This window comes from Perca fluviatilis, chromosome 6 (assembly GCF_010015445.1).
Source record: "Perca fluviatilis chromosome 6, GENO_Pfluv_1.0, whole genome shotgun sequence".
NCBI lineage: Eukaryota > Metazoa > Chordata > Actinopteri > Perciformes > Percidae > Perca > Perca fluviatilis.
The window spans coordinates 42,730,069-42,751,491 of record NC_053117.1 but is presented as its reverse complement, the minus strand read 5'-3'; the positions used below and the strand labels follow the sequence as shown (position 1 = coordinate 42,751,491).

The following is a 21,423-nucleotide window of genomic DNA, read 5'->3' as shown; positions in this document are numbered from 1 at the left end:
CCTTCATGACCATAGGTGAGGGTAGGAACGAAAACTGACCGGTAGATTGAGAGCTTTGCCTTCTGGCTCAGCTCTCTTTTCGTCACAACGGTGCGATAAATTGAATGTAATACCGCACCCGCTGCGCCGATTCTCCGACCAATCTCCTGCTCCATTGTCCCCTCACTCGCAAACAAAACCCCAAGGTACTTGAACTCCTTCACTTGGGGTAAGGACTCATTCCCTACCTGGAGTAGGCACTCCATCGGTTTCCTGCTGAGAACCATGGCCTCAGATTTAGAGGTGCTGATCCTCATCCCAACCACTTCACACTCGGCTGCGAACCGATCCAGTGAGTGCTGAAGGTCACAGGCCGATGATGCCATCAGGACCACATCATCTGCAAAGAGCAGCGATGAGATCCCCAGCCCACCGAACTGCAACCCCTCCCCACCCCGACTACGCCTCGATATCCTGTCCATAAATATTACAAACAGGACTGGTGACAAAGCGCAGCCCTGGCGGAGGCCAACCCTCACCTGAAACGAGTCCGACTTTCGCGAACCCGGACACAGCTCTCACTTTGGTCGTACAGAGATTGGATGGCCCTGAGTAGAGACCCCTCACCCCATACTCCCGCAGCACCTCCCACAGTATCTCCCGGGGACCCAGTCATATACGCCTTTTCCAGATCCACAAAACACATGTAGACCGGTTGGGCATACTCCCAGGCTCCCTCCAGGATCCTTGCGAGAGTGAAGAGCTGGTCCGTTGTTCCACCGAGGGACGGAATCTCCGCATTGTTCCTCTTCAACCCAAGGTTCGACTTATCGGCCGAACCCTCCTTTCCAGCACCTTGGAGTAGACTTTACCAGGGAGGCTGAGAAGTGTGATACCCCTGTAATTGGCACACACCCTCTGGTCCCCCTTTTAAAAGGGGAACCACCACCCCGGTCTGCCACTCCTTTGGCACTGTCCCAGACTTCCACGCAAGGTTGAAGTGGCGTGTCAACCAGGACAGCCCCTCCACACCCAGAGCTTTGAGCATTTCTGGACGGATCTCATCAATCCCAGGGGCTTTGCCACTGTGGAGTTGTTTGACTACATCAGTGACTTCCGCCTGGGAAATTGACAATGATCCCCCATCATCCTCCAGCCCTGCCTCTAACATAGAGGGGAGTATTAGTCGGATTCAGGAGTTCCTCAAAGTGCTCCTTCCACCGCCTATTACCTCCTCAGTTGAGGTCAACAGTGTCCCATCCTTACTGTACACAGCTTGGATGGTTCCCGCTTCCCCTCTCGCAGGTGGCCGAACAGTTTTCCAGAAGCACCTTGGTGCCGACCGAAAAGTCCATCTCCATGTCTTCTCCAAACTTCTCCCACACCCACTGCTTTGCCTCTTTCGCGGCAGAGGCTGCAGCCCTTCGGGCCCTTCGGTACCCTGCAACTGCCTCCGGAGTCCTCTGGGATAACATATCCCGGAAAGACTCCTTCTTCAGTCGGACGGCTTCCCTGACCACCGGTGTCCACCATGGTGTTCGTGGGTTACCGCCCCTTGAGGCACCTAAGACCCTAAGACCACAGCTCCTCACCGCAGCTCCTCCCCACCAGATCTAACCGGTAGCGCTCCACCTCCCGCACCAGTTCCGGCTCCTTCCCCCACAGAGAGGTGGCGTTCCACATCCCCAGAGCCAGCGTCTGCTGCCCGGATCTGGTCCGTCGAGGCCCCTGACCTTCACTGCCACCCATGAGACAGCGCACCCGACCCCAGCGGTTCCTCCCACAGGTGGTGGGCCCATGGGCTGGAGAGATGGGAGCCACGTAGCTTTTTCGGGCTGTGCCCGGCCGGGCTCCGTGGCAAACCCGGCCACCAGGTGCTCGCCGACGAGCCCGCCATCTGGGCCTAGCTCCAGACGGGGGCCCCGGGCTTCCTCCGGGCAGGGTCACTCCATCTCTACCTTGTTTTTCCATAGGGTTTTTGAACCATTCTTTGTCTGGCCCCTCACCTGAGACCACTTTGCCTTGGGAGACCCTACCAGGAGCACAAAGCTCCAGACAACACAGCCCTCAGGTTCACAGAGACACACAAACCTCTCCACCACGATAAGGTGATGGTTCACGGAGAATATCCCCAAAACATGTTAATGTCATCATGTTTATTAAAAGCTTTTCTTACTAATGCGTTTGGCTCCACGACATTATACAATAACTTTATATGAAGGAGAATCCATGAAACAGTTACAGAATCTAAACTATTTTTATTGTGCAAAGTAGTAAAATAAACTCAAAATGAATGAATAGCCTACACATACAAACAACTTTAACATTGTTTCCCTTTCAAAACCAAGTAGTTGTAAGCTAGTTGTCTAAACACTACCTTGGCCACAGGTAAGTTAGGTTGTTGTAGTGTGGTTGTAGTGGGCGACTGAACGGAGCTCCGCTGTCAGCCTCCTTCGCTGTTTGAATAATGTTAGTAAGTTGGCGGACGTATTTCAGCGAGGCAATCTTAAATCCAGAGTTTTAATCATTGCTCTGAACCCGTCTTTCTCAACGGTCTGTAACGAAACCGTAGGTGGATTGCGTTCATAACGTTGCTCCGCTGCATGTTGTTAACGTTAGCATAGTAACGTTAGCACGGTAACGTTAGCACGGCCGAGTAACGTTAGCTAGAGCGACAGGCAACAACAGTGGCTAAATTATATCCGTTTTTTTAGAAACAAAAAACTTGAGCACACGTTGTTCTGGTGTATCTCCGGTCTTTCTTCATCCTCTAGCTAACTTTCTTCTCAGTTCTTGAATGTGCAGTACCGACCGGAGCCTGTCCCAGCTTAACAGACTGTTATGCTACCTGGCTAGCTAGCAGCTATAATGTTACCCAGCATGCAGTTGGGCGGTGTACAGTTGTAAATGTAAAATTATTAGTGTTAGAAACTGTTTAAGTCACAAATTGTTTTATGCTATGGTGTTTTATCCTTTTAAAGAGAGCTAGTTGTGGGTTATTAATTGTTGTATCCCATCTTGTTGTATCCCAAGTTACTACCATGAGTGAGAAGGGTACGCAGTTAACATGGTCCCGGTGCTGCTACGGAGGAAAAAAATAAATAAAATCCGCCTTTCCGATCCAGCTTTTTTTTCAATATCAGTGCCGATATTTCCGATCCTAATATCGGATCGGTGCACACCTAATGAACAGTACCCTGCCATATGGCTAAGTGTTCTTGTCTTTTTTACAATAACAGTAGTATCTTATTTCTTTTGTTGTCTGTCCCTCCAGAGCTCCCACAGCAACATGTCTGTAAGGAGGAGGAGGTTCTCTCTGACCAGGAGCTCAACATGCCAGTTATAACCTCTGTGGTATCAGAAGCAAACAGTGACCACCAGCTCCTCTCTCCCAACTCTAATGAAGCTGAGAGCCAAGATCAGAAAGGAGGCAAGCATGGAGACTCAGGATCAACTAGAAATGCAGAGCCAGAACCAAAGAAGAGACGACGCAAGAGCAGAAGTCACAGCAACAACAACACTAACATGTCAGAGATTCACTGTAATTCTCAAACAGGTAAAAAAGTCTTTCATATGTGAAACATGTGGGAAAGACTTAAAGTATAATTCAGGTTTGAAGAAACACCTGAGATTCCACACAGAGAAGCCATATTCTTGCAAAACGTGGAAAAGATTTCAGCCAAAATAGTGGCTTGTTGGTCCAATTGAGAACTCACACAGGTGAGAAGCTGTACATTTACAAGAACTTTTATACTTTGATATATTTTGTGCTATACACTTCTCTACATCCTTCTGTTCTGGTAATTGCTCAGAAACCCCCTATATATTGTAAATGCATCTAGTAAATCCTTCTAAATCTTCTAAATGCCCTAGGTCTCTGGTTTGTTTTACCTGTGGGTAAATGCGGACCTCCGGGAACTGCTGTTTATCAGCATGTACGAAAGTACATAGAAAATCTGCAAACTTTCCCTTAAATTAACATTACCAGCTAATGCTAGTGCTAGCTAGTTTCGTTGGCAGGGTGCTACCGAATTCTGAACAAGACATACTTTTTCGGAGACGAAAATTTTTCCAATTAACTTTGAAGTGAAAACCCAGTTAGAGTGTCAAAGTTTAAGTTGAAAACACGTACAGCACCCAAAAACCAGGTCAGGTCTATTTTAATGTACACAGTGCCATGGTTAGCATCGTTAAGCGTGCATTCACATTTCTTGTGCAGCCAAAACACAGGTTTTTCCAGTAATTTCTTTTGATGGTGCGGCAGGGGCTGCTGTGGGGAAGATGGGGGGGGGGAGCGGTGGGCTTTGGTGGAACGTTGAGACCGATTTCAACTTTGAGAGAAATGCTACCCCGCGTCACGCTGCGGTGGCCTATCACGTAAGCGGAAATCAGACTTGTCAGTCCGTTTTGAGGCAGTGTGAGAACAGGAAACATCAGTGCCTCTATCGCTGCCACAAGAAAGACTTGAAACACTATGAGGATTTAAAAAATAATGCAAGCACTGAACTGCCGAGGAGTTTGTGTGGCAGCCGACTGTTTGCCAAACAACGAAGCACAGCCCGTCCTTCTCTTTCTTTCTCTGTGAAATCAAGCTGCATTTTGTGGTCTAGTCTAAAGGCAGCCTAAGCCTCTGGTGGCTGTGTAGCCATGCCCTAAATCATCCCCTGTTTTATCGTCTATTTCTAAATAAATAGGACCGTCATTTACTAAATCAACATCATGCTGTTGTATTGAAGAATACTTGAAACTGGTTGTAAAATTAAGTGAGAAGTAGATTCATTTTCTTTTATACTCTTATAGATCAGACATATTTTTGGAGTCAGTTGACTCGCCCGCTTCTGAAAATGAGATAGAATGCAACTTAAATGAGCTTCAGCAGTGGTGGCACTTTTTTGCCCCCGACGCGCCATTCATTATTTTTACAGTCTATGGTCTCAAGAAAAAGAGAACAAGTGTTCTGTTCTTTTCTCCAATAACAGTGGTATCCTATTTCTTTTGTTGTCTGTCCCTCCAGAGCTCCCACAGCAACATGTCTGTAAGGAGGAGGAGGTTCTCTCTGACCAGCAGCTCTGTATTCAGGAGAGGAACTCCAGTCTGGACCAAGAAGACCCAGAGCCTCCACAGATTAAAGATGAACAGGAGGAACTGTGCACCAGTCAGGAGGGAGAGCAGCTTGTACTGAAGCAGGAGACTGATACCTTTATGTTGACTCCTACTTATGAGGAAAGGGACCACAGTGAAGGTCAGACTCTGAACTTCAATCCTGATGATGACACTCTATGTGCAGCAGAGAAGGAGTCTGTAGCCAACATGCCAGTTATAACCTCTGTGGAATCCGAAGCAAACAGTGACTACCAGCTCCTCTCTCACAACTCTCATGAAGCTGAGAGCCAAGATCAGAAAGGAGGCAAGCATGGATCAACTACGAGCAACAACGTAGACAACACTAACGTGTCAGAGATTCACCCTAAAACTCAAACAGGGAAAAAGTCTTTCATATGTGACACATGTGGGAAAGACTAAGTATAATTCAGCATTCCAGACACACCTTATAGTCCACACAGGTGAGAAGCCTTATTCTTGCAAAACATGTGGAAAAGTGTTTGGGCTAAATAATAATTTGTTGGTGCACATGAGAACTCACACAGGAGAGAAGCCATACGTTTGCATGACCTGTGGAAATAGATTCCGTGACAATTCAGCATTAATAAAGCATGTGAGAATTCACACAGGTGAGAAGCCATATTCTTGCAAAACATGTGGAAAAGATTTCAGACATAAGGATGCTTTTAACGTCCACATGAGAACACACACAGGTGAGAAACCTTATCTTTGCAAAACATGTGGGAAAAATTTCAGACATAGTTGTGCCTTGTTGGTCCACATGAGAATCCACACAGGAGAGAAGCCGTACATTTGCAAGACTTGTGAGAAAAGATTCTTTCACTCTTCAGCATTAATAAAGCATATGAGAATTCACACAGGTGAGAAGCCATATTCCTGCAAAACATGTGGAAAAGAGTTTAGACTTAAGGATGCATTTAATGTCCACATGAGAACTCACACAGGTGAGAAACAGTATGTTTGCAAAACATGTGGAAAACAATTTGGGCAAAATAGTGAGTTGTCGGTCCACATGAGAAGAGCCCACACAGGTGAGAAGCCGTACGTTTGCAAGACCTGCAGGAAACGATTCTATGACTCTTCAGCTTTAAATAAGCATGAGAACACACACAGGTGAAAAGCGATTTTCTTGCAAAACATGGAAAATGTTTTGGACAAAATTAGAGATGTTCCGATACCAGTATCGGTATCGGCTCCGATACCGCCTAAAACACTGGTATCGGTATTGGTAAGTACTGGAGTTTATGCACCGATCCGATACCACGTAATAAAGCCCTAAAGAAAATCTATGTTAAAGTAGTTTATGTTCTTTTTCCATTATAACTGTGTGTCAAACTGCATAATAAAAGAACGTTAGAAATAATATCACATCCATACAGGTATAGTAGTATACAGTTGTTAAAACATAATAAAATATATTACACACTGGTATCGGACTGGTACTCGATATCGGCCGATAGGCAAGTTCAGGTATCAGAATCTGTATCGGGAAGCAAAAAATGGTATCGGGCAATCTCTAGTCAAAATATTGTCTTGTTGGCCATGTGAGAAGCGATGTCAATCATTTAAAGCTACACTGTGTAAGAATTTCTCCCATCTAGCGGTGAAATTGTATATGACAAACAACTAAATATTACTTTCTAGCCCCTCCCATTCCGAACGCTTTTTAACTCCTACGGTTGGTGGCCGTATTATTCCAAGAAGTACAACTTCATCCGTGAGTGTTCCTTCCAGTGTAATAATAGTTATACGTTATTTTGGTACCATTTAATTGCTAACATCAGCTATCAGGTTCCCAAACATATGCAAGCTAATGTTAGTAAAGTATCAGTGCTATTGTTATTCTGTATATTGAAAGAGATTAATAGTGTAAAGCAATGTTTACAGCGTAATGGAGGTTTGTGTTTTTAATATATTTCTCTGAGCAGTATGAACAATCATGTCAATGAAACCAAAATGAGCTCTTAGTATCTCCATCGTTTACACGCAGCTGTTCTAACTGGAGCTAGTCTGTTTTCCAACTCCATTATGTGAGTTGTCTGCCAGGGAAATCACAACACATATGATTATGTTTATGTGACAAGGAAGACAATCCTTTTTCATCGACGCAAGGAAAAGTATCCTACATGTCATTCTACCGTTATGCACAACCATGCTATAGTCAGCCAAGCAACTATAAAACTTTGAATTTACACAAATAGGCAGAATTACCTTTTGAAAAGAAAGCAGGCAACTTTGGTGTCCCTTTTTAAAATCCTTGCTCCTTATGAGCTCTTTCCATCTTGAAAAAGCCATTCCAATATCTGTCTTGTTGTCGTTTTAATTCTCTTTTTAACTTCCTTGGGGACCCTGTTATCTTCTCCCTGGCATTCGTTACTGTGCCACTGATGCTACGTTTACACGTGGCCGGCTATTTTCATAAACGGACATTTCAACCTCTTAGTTTTCAAAACTAACATCATGCACAGCTGTTAGTTTTCAGAAAAGTGTTTGTTTACACATACCTGTGTGTGTGTGTGTGTGTGTGTGTGTGTGTGTGTGTGTGTGTGTGTGTGTATATATATATATGCCGTCAATGCAGCCAAGAGCACGCCAAACCTGTAGGTGGCAGTGTAACGATTAGCCAATCAGAATCCCAAAAATAGCAACAACAGCAACCAGTCACTTCCTCTTTCTCTGCTGCCTTAACCTCCGTTTGTCTCAGTTTACATGCAAACGAAGATTTAAAAAATCTCCACTCTGGCTGGAGTTTTTAGAAATACTCGGTTTCAGAGGCGAGTTCTCCGTTTGCGTGTAAAGGAAGGAAAAACAAAGGGAAATGTCTGTTTGTAAAAAATAACCATTTACGTGTAAACAGGGTATGAGTTTAAAAGCGTGAAAGGCGGACGTATGTCCCTCTTTGGCTAATGTATTTTAAAGATGGAGGCGCAACATGGCGGCTGTCATTCGAGCAAGTCGCTCGTATGTATTCTGAATGATTCTGGATGGCAGATTCTACGCGTACGAGAATACTTTGATAAGTTGGTGGAGGTAATTACACATGAATGAGCACATATTTGTGAAAGAACAAAGGGTTTCTTTGCTAAGAAGCGACTCAAAACATTACACAATGGAGCTTTAATGTAAAGTTTCCCTTTGTATATCTATTACTTCTGTTAATAATAAGTTTTTCAAACATTTTTAATCTCCCAAATCAAGGACAAAAGTGAGTTTCACAGTGAGTGGACAGTATGGCTGTTAAAGTAATGATGTGAACTTGATGGTTGTTGGTTTTGCCAAATGTTCCATTTAAGTATCACAGAATCACTTATTTTTTTTAACAAGGACTTAAAATCCATGTACCTTGAGTAGTATTTGATAGTTCTTACTCTATGTTAGGGGTGCAAACTAAAGTCTGAGGAATGACTGTAGATGAAAGGTTAAAGTGGAGAAACAGTATTGAAGATGTTTGGTATCTTGAGAAAGGTTTGTTCTTCTTATTTATCTCTTTAGTCTAATTGTAAATCAACCTGTGTAATAATGTTACATATCCTTCATTTGTTACCAAACTAGATGTAATTCAGAAGAGGTTTCTGAGAATGATTTCACAGAAGAGAATATTTACTGCTGGCGACAGATAAGGCCGGTTACACACTGCCGGCGTGGCGTGAGCGTGGCGTTTCTGTTGCGTGTCAGCTGCCTGTCAGCTGCGTGGCGTTTTCTACGTCTTTCCCCACCAGAAAGGTGTCTGACGCGGCGCTGCTGCTGCTGCTAGCCTTGTCTGGACACACGGATGTTTCCCATTGATAAAATGAAGTATCATGTTAAACATAAATATATACTGATCTGATTACAGCAAAGACAACGTCGGCAGTATTGACGGCAAAATAGGCTACACATAATTTAACTTACATTCATATATCTGCATTTATATCAAAATCTAGAGGCTTTCAAACATCAACATGTCATTTATTAATATGTATTTGTGTCTAAATGACATATAAACATATTTTCCTATTCTATTTTGCCTGGAAACGCTTCCAACATGCTCGCGTCTCGCGTGAAAAATAGGCGTCGGTTCTATTTCTAGCTGCACGCGTCTCACGCCGGCAGTGTGTAAGCTCTGACCTGTTACCATGGGAGCCGAAATATAAACGGACACGCCACGCAGCTGACACGCTCACGCCACGCTTCCAGTGTGTAACCGGCCTAAGAAAGCTTTTTCACACATGCATGTTCCTGTTTGCAGTGTTGGTTTACTTTCTACATGAACTAGTTAAAAGTTCAGTTGATAAATTTTAAAATGAACTAGTTCAGTTCATACATAAAATAAATAAGTTCACAGTTCCAAAAATGAATTAGTTCATAGTTCTTTTTTTCCATATGTTGCTGCGAGCTATTATTTTTCTAAATTGTAAGGCTAGCCGGGTTCTTCAGTTCAACGTGCCGTTTCAGGTGTGCTGTGGATGGGACTTTTTGAAAGCCGGTGGGCAAAGTTTGCACAGAAATGTAAGATTTTTCCATCCTCACCGACCTCGTCATAAAACGTGTTTAAATGATCATACGGAGCCTCCACGCTGCTTTCTGTTTTGATGACCCATGTGGCGGTGAGACACTGGTGGCTGGTGTTGCCAGATTGGGTGTTTTTTCCGCTACATATGAAGGCCTGTTTACGGTGTGTTTTAGCCGTGGTTTTGGCCTGGAAGGCTCTATAGAAATCTGGCGCCCTATTGGACGAAGTTAAACTGAGAGAGCGTGGCGTTCACAGACTGACACCAGAATGAAGGAGTTCACGGTAACGTTCATCAGGCAGTAATATGGTACGTTCAGTTCACTTTCGCCCCAAAATATGAACGAGTTCATGAACTATCGTTCAATGATGCGTTCAGGCACAACACTGCACAACACTTTGAATTTGTGTTCTCCCAGATACTTTTCAAGTTTCTTTCTTCAGATGTCCACTCACATTCAACTAGGCCAGCGGGCAGCAACCTTTACTATCAAAAGAGACAGTTTTGGCCGTAAAAATTAAAATATCTGGAGCAGTAAAACATATTTGAGCCACCCAGGACACATAAACTCTCAGTCTCAAAGAGTCAACTTTAGTCGTGTCTCTTTGCCGTCATGTTGTGTTGTTTGACATCAATTCTCTCCGTAGAGGTCTTTGTGTCACCGATTTAGCATTAAGCTTTGTATCAGTAGAAACCTGGTAGTATTTTTGAATGAGAGGCAAAAGAGGCAAAAGACTACAGCCTGTATTAGGAGCCACTTCCGCATAGCCCATAGGGGGTTGGACTGGCGGCTTTTTCCGGAGATTGCCGAGAAAAAAACGAGTGTCAGCCATCTTGAATCCTCACTTAGCTTCTCAGCAGGAGCAGAAACTGTTCATCCCGACGGAAATTTTAGAACAACAATTATGTGCATTGAAACTACTGCACACGTGTACCACCAGGATACATTGGAACACATCGGAGAATATGCAGGACACTTTATTACAGACGCAATACTCCACACACTACGTGAGCTTTGCCTGCATGGAGACCAGCGGTGGTGCTCGATTCCTCTGGCCGGTAAAGAGACCTCATCAGCGGGGAGCGTTGAACGAGTGTGCCGGTGGAAAGCTAACGCTAGCCAGCCATCTGTTCACCAATCCTGCTTGCAAGTATCCGCTCATTAAACAAACTGGACTACATCCAACTTCAACGAAACTCCCAACGTGAGTTCAGAGACTGCTGTGCTGTGTTTTTGTTGTTGTGGAAATATTGCTGTGGACAATCCAGCCTGCTGCTCTGTCACCGGGTAAGACTACTAGTGGAGGTGGGCTGTGTTACCCCGGACTGCCTCTTGCAGCGTCTGGTTCCTAAAATCATCCAAAACACTGTCCTGTCCTCTTCTTTGTTCTGCTGCTGAATGCCTCTGACACTACTCCTCATCTGGACTCAGTTTCAATAAAGTTTTAGTGAGTTTGCTGCTTCTGAAAATTCAACATGTCTGTGTGAATGGGTGTGGTCTGAAATCTGCATTTAATGCTGTTATTTGATATGTTTTTTAAACGGTAACCCCCCAAACTCACTTATCAATTTGAACACATTAGGATAAGCGTCCATAACTCGAAAAATATGAAAAAATATAACTCGGAATAGTAATCCAATTAGACCAATGTAGTCTATTATAAAATTCGGCATACACCCCAGCTCAATATTCCAGCTTCATGTTGACTTTTACAACCAGTTCTCAGTTCCAACAATCAGCTACCGTAATAAACCAGAGGAGGACGGAACAGAAGCAAAGAAGCGTTAAATAAATGTCGAAATGAGCAGCTGTCCTTCTGGAAAGAAGAGAGGTCGAAGTACATCCTTACTGCTGATGTTAAACACACAAGTTTAAATAAAACGCCATCAGTTGAAAGCGGAACGAAAAGAGTTCTTACTTCCACCGTCGGACCTTAATGAGTGTGACAGCCAGCGGAAGTAAACAAGGCTGCTGGCCGTAGCGTTAGCTGCATGCTGCTGTTGAATGAGCTGGAAGACGGTATTGTAGTCGTAGAGCAGATGATTCTTTCAGCTGGAACTAAGCAACAATGTCTTCAGTTGAGTGTTTGAGAGAGTTTGTCACCGAGCGACTAACTGCTGCTGCTGAAGAAATATTCCGAGTTGTTGAAAAAACTATCGTCGAGTACGAGGAAGAGATCGCTCGGCAGCGCAGACTGTTGGATGGCGTTTGGAGACCAGAAATCAGGTTACACAGGATAGGTGAGTTTAACCGCTACTATTTGAATCCTGGTTCTATATGTTACACAGGATAGGTGAGTTTAACCGCTACTATTTGAATCCTGGTTCTATATGTTACACAGGATAGGTGAGTTCAGGGACGTCACTAGGATTGAAAGACAGGGGGTGGGGGCTTAGCCCCCAGGGTATTTGTAACTTGCGTTTGCAAAATCTTTGCACTCACATCTTTCGTTACTGTATTAGAGCTCCACTTATGTCAACCACCAGTCAAGAAACCAAGATGTTAACAAGTCAAAAGTGACAGACCTATCCTCTTCTTCCATTTCTACTCTGTTCCTTCGTTCTTATCCTTTAAGATAAAACAAAACCCTCATGCTAATTTCATGACTTCGAAATGCAAATTAGTCACATGAAACAACATCCAAAATGTCCAAAAACTGACAGAGGCCAGACAGCTAATAAGTTGGTAAGTTAAACAAATATGACAAATGGCAGTTAAAGAAAAAGAAAAAAAATAGGCATCACTGCATACTTTATCATGTAAGATATTAATACGGATCCTATTTAAAGTGGCTACTGTCTAAATACAATAACCTGATGGCAGAAGGAATAAAATATTTGGAGTAATGACTACTGTATATACTGTATGTACTGTATGTAGGATTCCTTTCATTTTATTTTCACATGTGTATCTGTGGGCATGTGCTCATCTTTAAACTACAGCCTATGTAGATGTTTAGCCTTTAGGCAACATCTACATATTTATTTAATGAATGCAGAAGGTTAAATTGGTTAAAAAAAACCTATCATATATAATATTTATATTAAAATATAAAAAAAAAAAAAAAAAAAAAAACCCCCCCCCCCCAACACATATTTTTTTTTACAAAACAATCCTATAGACCTATAGACCACTACTGACCTCAATCAGAATCAACTGCTCTGCCAATCTCCTGCTTCTCTCTCTCTCTGCTGAAATATCTTCCAATATCCATCTCCTCTGCTCAATAAATTGAAGGACACAGCGGTACAATAGCATTAACAGGGACCCTATGCCATTTAGTTTTCAGTGACAACAACATTCTATGGGGATTGATATTGTTTTAGAATAGGCCTACTATAGAGATAGGCTATATTATTGGCAATGAATAAAGAGTTGTGATTAGCTTGCTAAGTTAACCATTTCTTGTATTTCCCTCATTCACTCTAGCTAGACTTTAGTTTTCCATAGCAGACCAAAATATCCCCTTTCCTTTACCTCAAAAAAACGTAGCTAAATGTAAGCAGGTCATTAAAAACAACTTACAATTTCACTCTGTACTACATGCAGGGTGGGAAATTAACTTTTTTGCCCACCAGCCAAAGTGGCTTTTTCCAGAATTCAAATTTATAAAAGAAAGTGCACTAGCATACTTTTAATTGCTTTATTAAGTTACTTATTATTAATACATATTTTATTAATATAAATTTATTATGTGTCAGTAGCTTGTTGATCTTTACATTGTTAGTTAATTTCCTATCCTGGCCTGAGACACACATTCATACGGTTTGATAAAGGACTTATTGGACTTAAACTTATCATTGGTCTTACAATAACAAGTGTAGCTGTCCTCAATTTAGGTCATCCTGTACGTCTCATCCAAGGGGGTAAGCTTCGCTTCAGAACTCGAACCTCCGATGGCGCCATTTTGTTGCTACAAAGTTATGTTATCTCCTTACATATACCTACACTCTCCGTCTCTGTAAGATTGGGAATGATTGAGATTTTCTCGGCACAGCTACCAGAAGACTTCACACTTTCAGACAGGTTGCTCACGTCACATTTACGTTGTCTCCGTCAGTTGGAGGCTGCGCAGTAAAGCAAGAGATCACCGGAAAAGTGCTTTTAATATCCTTCACTGGTCTCCGTCCAGAGCAACGGGGTCTATTGGTCCATTATATACTGTCTATGGTCTCATCTCCGGTCTTTCCTGCATCCTGTGTGTGTGTGTGTGTGTGTGTGTGTGTGTGTGTGTGTGTGTGTGTGTGTGTGTGTGTGTGTGTGTGTGTGTGTGTGTGTGTGTGTGTGTGTGTGTGTGTGTGTGTGTGTGTGTGTGTGTGTGTGTGTGTGTCTGTCTCGTCAGTCGCGGGGTAGAACTGAGCACCAGAGAGCCGACAGGATTAAAACGGCAGCAGCTCCTTAAACATCGTTAGTCTACATTGACGTTAAAATGTCTACAGGTTGGCAGGACGGTCTGAAATGTTTTGAACGGTCTTTCGCTGTACGTTTGTCAATGCGCCACTTATTCGAGAAGTACCTTCTCTTTTTCTTTACTTCGCTCTCAACTGTTTGTACAGCCATAGCTACTGCTGACTCCGCGGCGGCCTCTTAACACCGGGGATATGTCGCCACATTTTTTAACAGATCATTTTCCTTTCGTCTGTACCTCAGCTCAGCTAGCTAGCTACATGTGTCACGGACTAGCGTGGTGAAAACTAGCTACTCGACTATGCGTGGTCAAAGCCCCGGCTGTGAACGGTTTCATTTCCTGTAAGTTCTTCACAATAAAGGTCCTCCGTTATGTTGGTATTTGAATGTTTTTATTATGAAGCAGCAAAATCTGGACATTTTGGGGATTCATTAGCAGTAACGTAACGCGACTCATATAAGAATTGTGCATTGTTACTTAACAACAGCATTCTTTCACAAAAACTGTCCAATCCGTTACAAGGAATGTTTTACAATCCACCCGCCACTGTGGCTGGTAAACAAGGCAAAGTCACCCGCCACTTTGAAAAAATACCCGCCATTTCCCACCCTGACTACATGTAATCAATCTTCCTTTCACCAATAACGTGTATCGGTGTGTGTGTTTGTGGAGGGGGTGCATAGCGACTTCAGACCAAAGAGTAGCAACGAGACGAGATGAATCCCCCAGTTACTTGCAACGCTCCGGTCTGCAACGCTCTGAAAGCTGCCGGTTCACACCATGCGACGAGACAGTACGGTGCATCATCCTGATAGCACAACAACTCTCTGTACTTCTGTCTAACTTGCGACTTTTTGGCTATTTTTTGTAGCTATATATATCATTTGTTACGTCTAAATATCAATGAGTATAAATCAAATTGTTATTGTTGTGCTTATTATTATTATTATTATTATTATTATTATTATTATTTAGGGGGGCTTAGAAACTTTTGGGGTAGCTTCAGCCCCCCTAAATAGGCCTTACGATGTCCCTGGGTGTGTTTACATGCTGTTATTTTAATGATGGTTATAACCACAGATGCCTACGGAGTCCCTGTTGTGCCAACAAATGATTACAGTCAGCAGGAGCGCCCTGTGCCCTGATTAGAACCATCCTCCTACCTTGGAAATGACTTGGTTTAATGAGGGAGGCTTATATTTCATACATTATGGCTAGGGCTGCACCATATGAGGAAAATATCTAAATGAGATCATTTTGGCTGATATTGTGATTGCGATATGATTCACGATAGTGGAGGGAATGATCCTTTTTGTATGATTATTCTCATTTCCATTGAAATTATTAAAATTCAAAGAAATGGAAATGATTATAGTAGGGGTGGTACGGTTCATGAAAAAACACCCGAACCTCTCGGTTCGGAGCGTGTGTGTACCGCACGGTTCGTCAGTACACTGTTAAGCTGCACTAACCTCTTACTGCCGTAGTGCCCACTTTATACACCTATGTTAAAACACTAAATGACGAGTGGGACGGGCGTGACAAACGCAACCCATGGCAGCTGATTGGACGATTGCATCACATGGGTCTGGCTGGTCCCAAATTTCAAAGCCAGACTGTCATGGCGGCTCGTTCAGAATACGATCTCATATTGTACTAAAATAGTTCACCGAAACGTGTTTCTGAAAACATTTTAAGCGAGAAATAGGCCATGCAGTTGCTGAATCTGTCTTCATTTCAGATCGACAAAGGTCAGTTTAAAAGATTTTCATCAGATTTTGAGAGACACCGGGCCGACCGCTCCTCAAGTTGGGTGGGGTGCCGCTGCGGTCACGTACGTCACCTGCAGAAATGTCCAGTGGGAAAGGGGCTGCCCAGAGCTGGAGGATGCACCAGCGTCGTTTATAGTCTGGTGTGTGGGAACATTTTGGATTTCATGGTACCTATGATGAAATAAAACAATATAGAACTGCCACTGTGTGCATGTTTTGTGCAACATGCATTCAATATGCTAATTTTAGCTATATATCATATGCTGAATATTCTGGAGTGTTAAAGATTAAAAGAAAAAATAACAAGAACCGTGCTGAACCGAAAACCGTGACCCTAAATCCGTGATACGAACCGAACCGTGGGTTTTGTGAACCGTACCACCCCTAGATTATAGTATGACTTTTGCAAGGATCTGTACCAAATAAAGATTTTTTTTCTTTAGTCTGTAGGATTTGTAGGCTGGGCCGTCTCTGCAGCACCACAATACCTAATTCAGAATGGTTTGACACATATTTGGCCATTAACAAATATTGCCCCTGTGATTTTGATATTGCACTAGTCCATATTGCGATTTGGATACATTTGCCATTAATTGTGCAGCCCTAATTATAGCCCACCCAGAACCCTTTAACTGTTGATAATATACCTTTTTAAATGAGCAATACAACCCATAAAATGCACTTTTCACTCAAAAAGTGCTTGCAGCTCCTACCTTGTGTTTGAAAGGTTGTTCTGTCTCACAATGAGCTGATTTAATGATGTTGAGAAAGGTGAAAATATAATGCCCTCCTGGCTACAAGCCTTTGTTGTGTAGAACACTGAATCCCAACTAGGGCTAAACGATTTTTTAAAATAATCTAATTGCGATTTTTTTCCCCAAATATTGCGATTGCGATTCGATAAGCGATTATTTTTTTTAAGCTCTTTGTCTTCTGTATTATTCAACAAAGACAAGCAATAAGTCATTGTATAGTATGAACAACACAAGATTAGACAGATTAAACGAACTCTTCTTTCCTGGAGGCCAGGCCTGTATGTGATGCATGAATTTATATGAATGACATCTTTTATTTAACTACTTCAGTCACAGTAGTATATTGAGCACTGACCAAGCCTGGTGTAAACATTCATATGAAAGTCAGAAACAAATCACACAAACTAAAGTGCAGATTGCAGAAATATAAAAACAAATATGTGGCTTTACCACACTTTTTAAACAGTCTTTGAACTTTACTAGACAGTTAAATAAGTAAATATATAGTGTGTGTGTGTGTGTGTGTGTGTGTACACACACACAAACACACACGACGGTGTATTTTTTACAGCGCACGGAGAGGAGCTGCCTCCAGCCCCTCCCTCATGAAGTTGCGTGCCATGTGAATGACACCATCAATGTTGCGTCTTGCTCAGAGAGGCTATTGTTAAGTTAGCAATAGCATGCTGCTGGTGGTCTTGCCGTGGGATTAACTGTACTAATAAAACAGTTGAAACAACGCGGCCACCCTGCTGTAAAAGCTCCCCGAACGTCATTTATCAGTCTGATTGTTACCCCTCTCAGTGGCAGCTCCTCCTCTCCATACATTTATAATGGAGCTAACCGCTAACTGGAGCTAACCGCTAATCAGAGATAATCGTTGCTAACCAAGCCTTCAGTTCTGCGTGCATGTACCCATTAACTGCATGTATGGACTCGAGCCCGAATAAAACCCTTCATTTTATTAAAATGGCTGTAAAAGTTTTAAACTTCAACTCAGAGTTGTTTGAATGACAGAAATCAGCACAAGGTACGGCGTAGCGTTAGTGTGCTAAGTTGATGCTTTCTCTGCGGCGAGCAGACTGATTTGCTCTCGCGAGTCACAGCCTTTGCGATTAGGAAATTGCGATTAGGAAGTTTTAACATATCGCGATATTATTAAAAAAAAAAAAAAAAAAAGGGGGGGGAAATTATCAGAAAAGTTAACTCATTTAATTAAAAATGTTAATTATAATATGATAGAATATTTCAGCTGTAACATGTAAACAACAGAGAGTGCAGTTATGTAGGAGTGAATGAAGACTAGAAAGCAAGCGAGCACAGAAGTTTAGCTAAAAATAATGAATAAATAGTAGAAATAAATAGCTGGTAATAAGTAGTACCAAAGACTTGTAATGAGTAGCTAAAAGAAGTGGAGAAAGGGTTATAATAGTAACCTGAAAGTACTGCATAAGCAGCTTAAATGGTTAGCTGAAAGTAATTGATTAATGGTTAAAACATTCAGACAGTGGTTTCTAGGGATGCACCGAAATGAAAATTCTTGGCCAAAACCGAAAAAGAGGAAACCGAAACACCGAAAAAAATTATGCCAATTATTAGTACCATTGCATTTATGTCTATGACTGTGTACTAACTTTACTAAAATCAAGGCATTGCAATTGTATAAATTAATATTAAAGTTTAATTAAAAAAATATCTAGCAGAAATATGGCTACAGTCTGATAGTCACATACAGTATATAGTAGCCTGAGAACAGAATAGCTTACCTATTGTTGTTGTTGTTGTTGTTGTTGTTGTTGTTGTTATTATTATTATTTGAGGCACTTTCTTGCAGGATTTCACTGAACATATCAGACAACGAGGGTGCATGCCCCTCATCTGGTGCAGAGAGACCAGTCTTTGTTTCTGCGCTCTGATCTCCTCCTGCGCTGGGCGCTGCTCCGTCTCCGTCTCCACGCGGGTTCTCCGCATCCATCGCGGCCTGGATCATTTTTTCGTGCGCCCTGCTTTATTTCCGCATCCAAGTAATTGTCTTTATAACGCGGATCAAGTACAGTTGCGATGAAGTGCAGAGGATCTGAATAGATCTCACTGAAACGTGTGCTGACAGACTCTAAGAGCGTAGTTTTCATTGTTTTCACTCCATGGTCCGTCTCAACCATTTTGCTGAGGAGACGCTTTGCAGGTGGAACGGATCGGGTACTGACTTACGTGCAGGTCGCGGTTTCTGTTTGCTTCATCACAACATTTCGGCCGTATTGTTTCGGTGATAAAAGTATTTTGGCTGAAAACCAAAAATACCCTTTTGGGCCATTTTCGGCCAAAAGTTTTCGGTCGCCGAATATTCGGTGCATCCCTAGTGATTTCCAAACTGGAGGGCCCCAAGTAATAACACATCAACAACTGGTCCTTATATTTAATAAATAAATATCTATTCAGTTATAGGTCTTAGGTCCAACTAATCGTTGACCGTAAAAATATCGGGGTAGACAGCACCGATTGTGTGTTTTCATGTTTGGTTAGGGGGATATGATGCTAAATACATAATGGGGTTACATCGGAAAGATAAATGGCCACCACAAAGCATTTCTGCCATGGCTCCATGTCTGATAATGTTCAGGGCCCCGAACTGTACAAGTATACCAATGCAATGCTTTTATGAAAAAGTAAACATATCACCTGGACTATTCAGTTTATCCCTGTACTGTGTGGGACAAGTCTGTTTAACACATCAGATTGAAATGTTTGATTTTACAATAATTAAAGCCTCTATCCTGTTTGACAGGTCCTGAAACATCCCCCAAACTATCGATTGACAACATAAAGTCATTATGATAATGTTTACTGAGTAATGAATTAAACGAGAAGTAGGGTCAACAGACTTCTTTTTGGAGCCTGCTGAAAATTAGAGAGAATTCAACTTTAAGGAGCTGCAGCATTGGCTTCACTTTTTGGCCCCCTGAAGCTCCGTCCATTTTTTTTTTTTATAGTGTATGGTCTCAGGAAAAAGAGACCAAGTGTTCTGTTCTTTTCTCCAATAACCATAGTATCCTATTTCTTTTGTTGTCTGTCCCTCCAGAGCTCCCACAGCAACATGTCTGTAAGGAGGAGGAGGTTCTCTCTGACCAGCAGCTCAACATGCCAGTTCTAACCTCTGTGGCATCAGAAGCAAACAGTGACCACCAGCTCCTCTCTCACAACTCTGATGAAGCTGAGAGCCAAGATCAGAAAGGAGGCAAGCATGGAGACTCAGGATCAACTAGAAATGCAGAGCCAGAACCAAAGAAGAGACAAAACAAGAGCAGAAGTCACAGCAACAACTTAGACAACACTAAGGTGTCAGAGATTCACCCTAATACTCCAACAGGTAAAAAGTATTTCATATGTGACACATGTGGGAAAGACTTTAAGTATAATTCAGGTTTGAAGAAACACCTGAGAATCCACACAGGTGAGAAGTCATATTATTGCAAAACGTGGAAAAGATTTCAGCCAAAATAGTGGCTTGTTGGTCCAATTGAGAACTCACACAGGTGAGAAGCTGTACATTTAGTAGAACTTTTATACTTTGATATATTCTGTGCTATACACTTCACTACATCCTTCTGTTCTTGTAATTGCTCAGAAACCCCCTGTATATTGTAAATATATCTAGGAAAACCTTATTAATCTTCTAAATGCCCTAAGTCTCTGGTTAGTTTTACTTGTGGGTAAATGTGGACCTCCGGGAACTGCTGTTTATCAGCATATACAAAAGTACATAGAAAATCTGCAAACTTTCCCTTAAATTAACATTACCAGCTAATGCTAGCGCTAGCTAGTTTGGTTGGCAAGGTGCTACCGAACTCTGAACGAGACGAAAATTGTTCCAATTAACTTTGATGAAGTGAAAACCCAGTGAGAGGGTCAAAGTTTAAGTTGAAAACACGTAGAGCACCCAAAAACAAGGTCAGGTCTATTTTAATGTACACAGTGCCATGGTTAGCATCGCTAAGCGTGCATTCACATTTCCTGTAGAATGTACTAAATGACAATAACTAAACTGTTGCACTGGCTCTTCTGTGTCTCCCCTTCACAATAAATGTCTAGCTTAAATTCACTCGGATCATTTGCTAAAGAGACAACTCAATAAAATGCCGACACTAGATATCAAACAAAAGCCAGACAGTATATCATATAAAGTTGCTGTGAGCTGTAAATTCTCCACTTCTAAGCACACAGCAGAACATAACATCATCTAGCTGACAGGTAAAGAGAGCTCTCTTCCTCGTTCAGACTCACCCTGGGTTTGGTTGTTTATTATTAATAATAATAATGATGAGACGAGAGGGCACCGCCGTCATTACACACTGACTGCAATATCGTTGAAAAAGACAGACTAAAATGTAGTTAAACAAAAAGAATATATTTCTCTTTTATTTGCATTTCCTTCCACCTGTTTGTGCTACTCGGTCCAGTTTTGGTGGTTGATCAACGCAGGTTTCTGCTGATTGGCTCTCATAACGGGACAGATTGGGTGGCGCGTGACGCAGCGCCATGAGGCAGATGTGTATGTTTACTCCACATTTTAATTGTGATATTTTGTTAGTAAAATCTGAATCTGCAGTGTTCTCTGTCATGTAAATGTAATAGTACAATGTTTTTCTCTGAATTACTAGTACACAGTAAGTCAGTAGTACGCTGGTTGCATATTCAGTGCTTTGTGGTCCTTCTGTGAGTAATCTTGGGGGAACAGTGGTTCTGGAGAATGCTACAAGCAGCTCTTATTGTAAATTTTCTGTCTGAGCAAAAACAATCATCGCAACTCTATAACCTCCCGGCAACGCAACCTCGGTAATACAGAGGGTAATACAGCACAGTAAAGAAAGAAAACTTTACGACTGTAATTGTGGTA

At 42.3% G+C, this 21,423-nt stretch overlaps 1 protein-coding gene across 1 annotated transcript in view; it reads left to right on the top strand.

Moving 5' to 3' along the window:
- The window catches only part of LOC120561114, a 146,227-nt gene that overhangs the window by 58,098 nt on the left and 66,706 nt on the right, over positions 1–21,423 (top strand). The window contains exons 6-8 of the mRNA XM_039804064.1: positions 3,254–3,535; positions 4,994–5,386; positions 19,765–19,896. Of these exons, the coding sequence (XP_039659998.1) occupies positions 3,254–3,535; positions 4,994–5,386; positions 19,765–19,896 (807 nt within the window). The remainder of the gene's footprint in view (positions 1–3,253; positions 3,536–4,993; positions 5,387–19,764; positions 19,897–21,423) is intronic.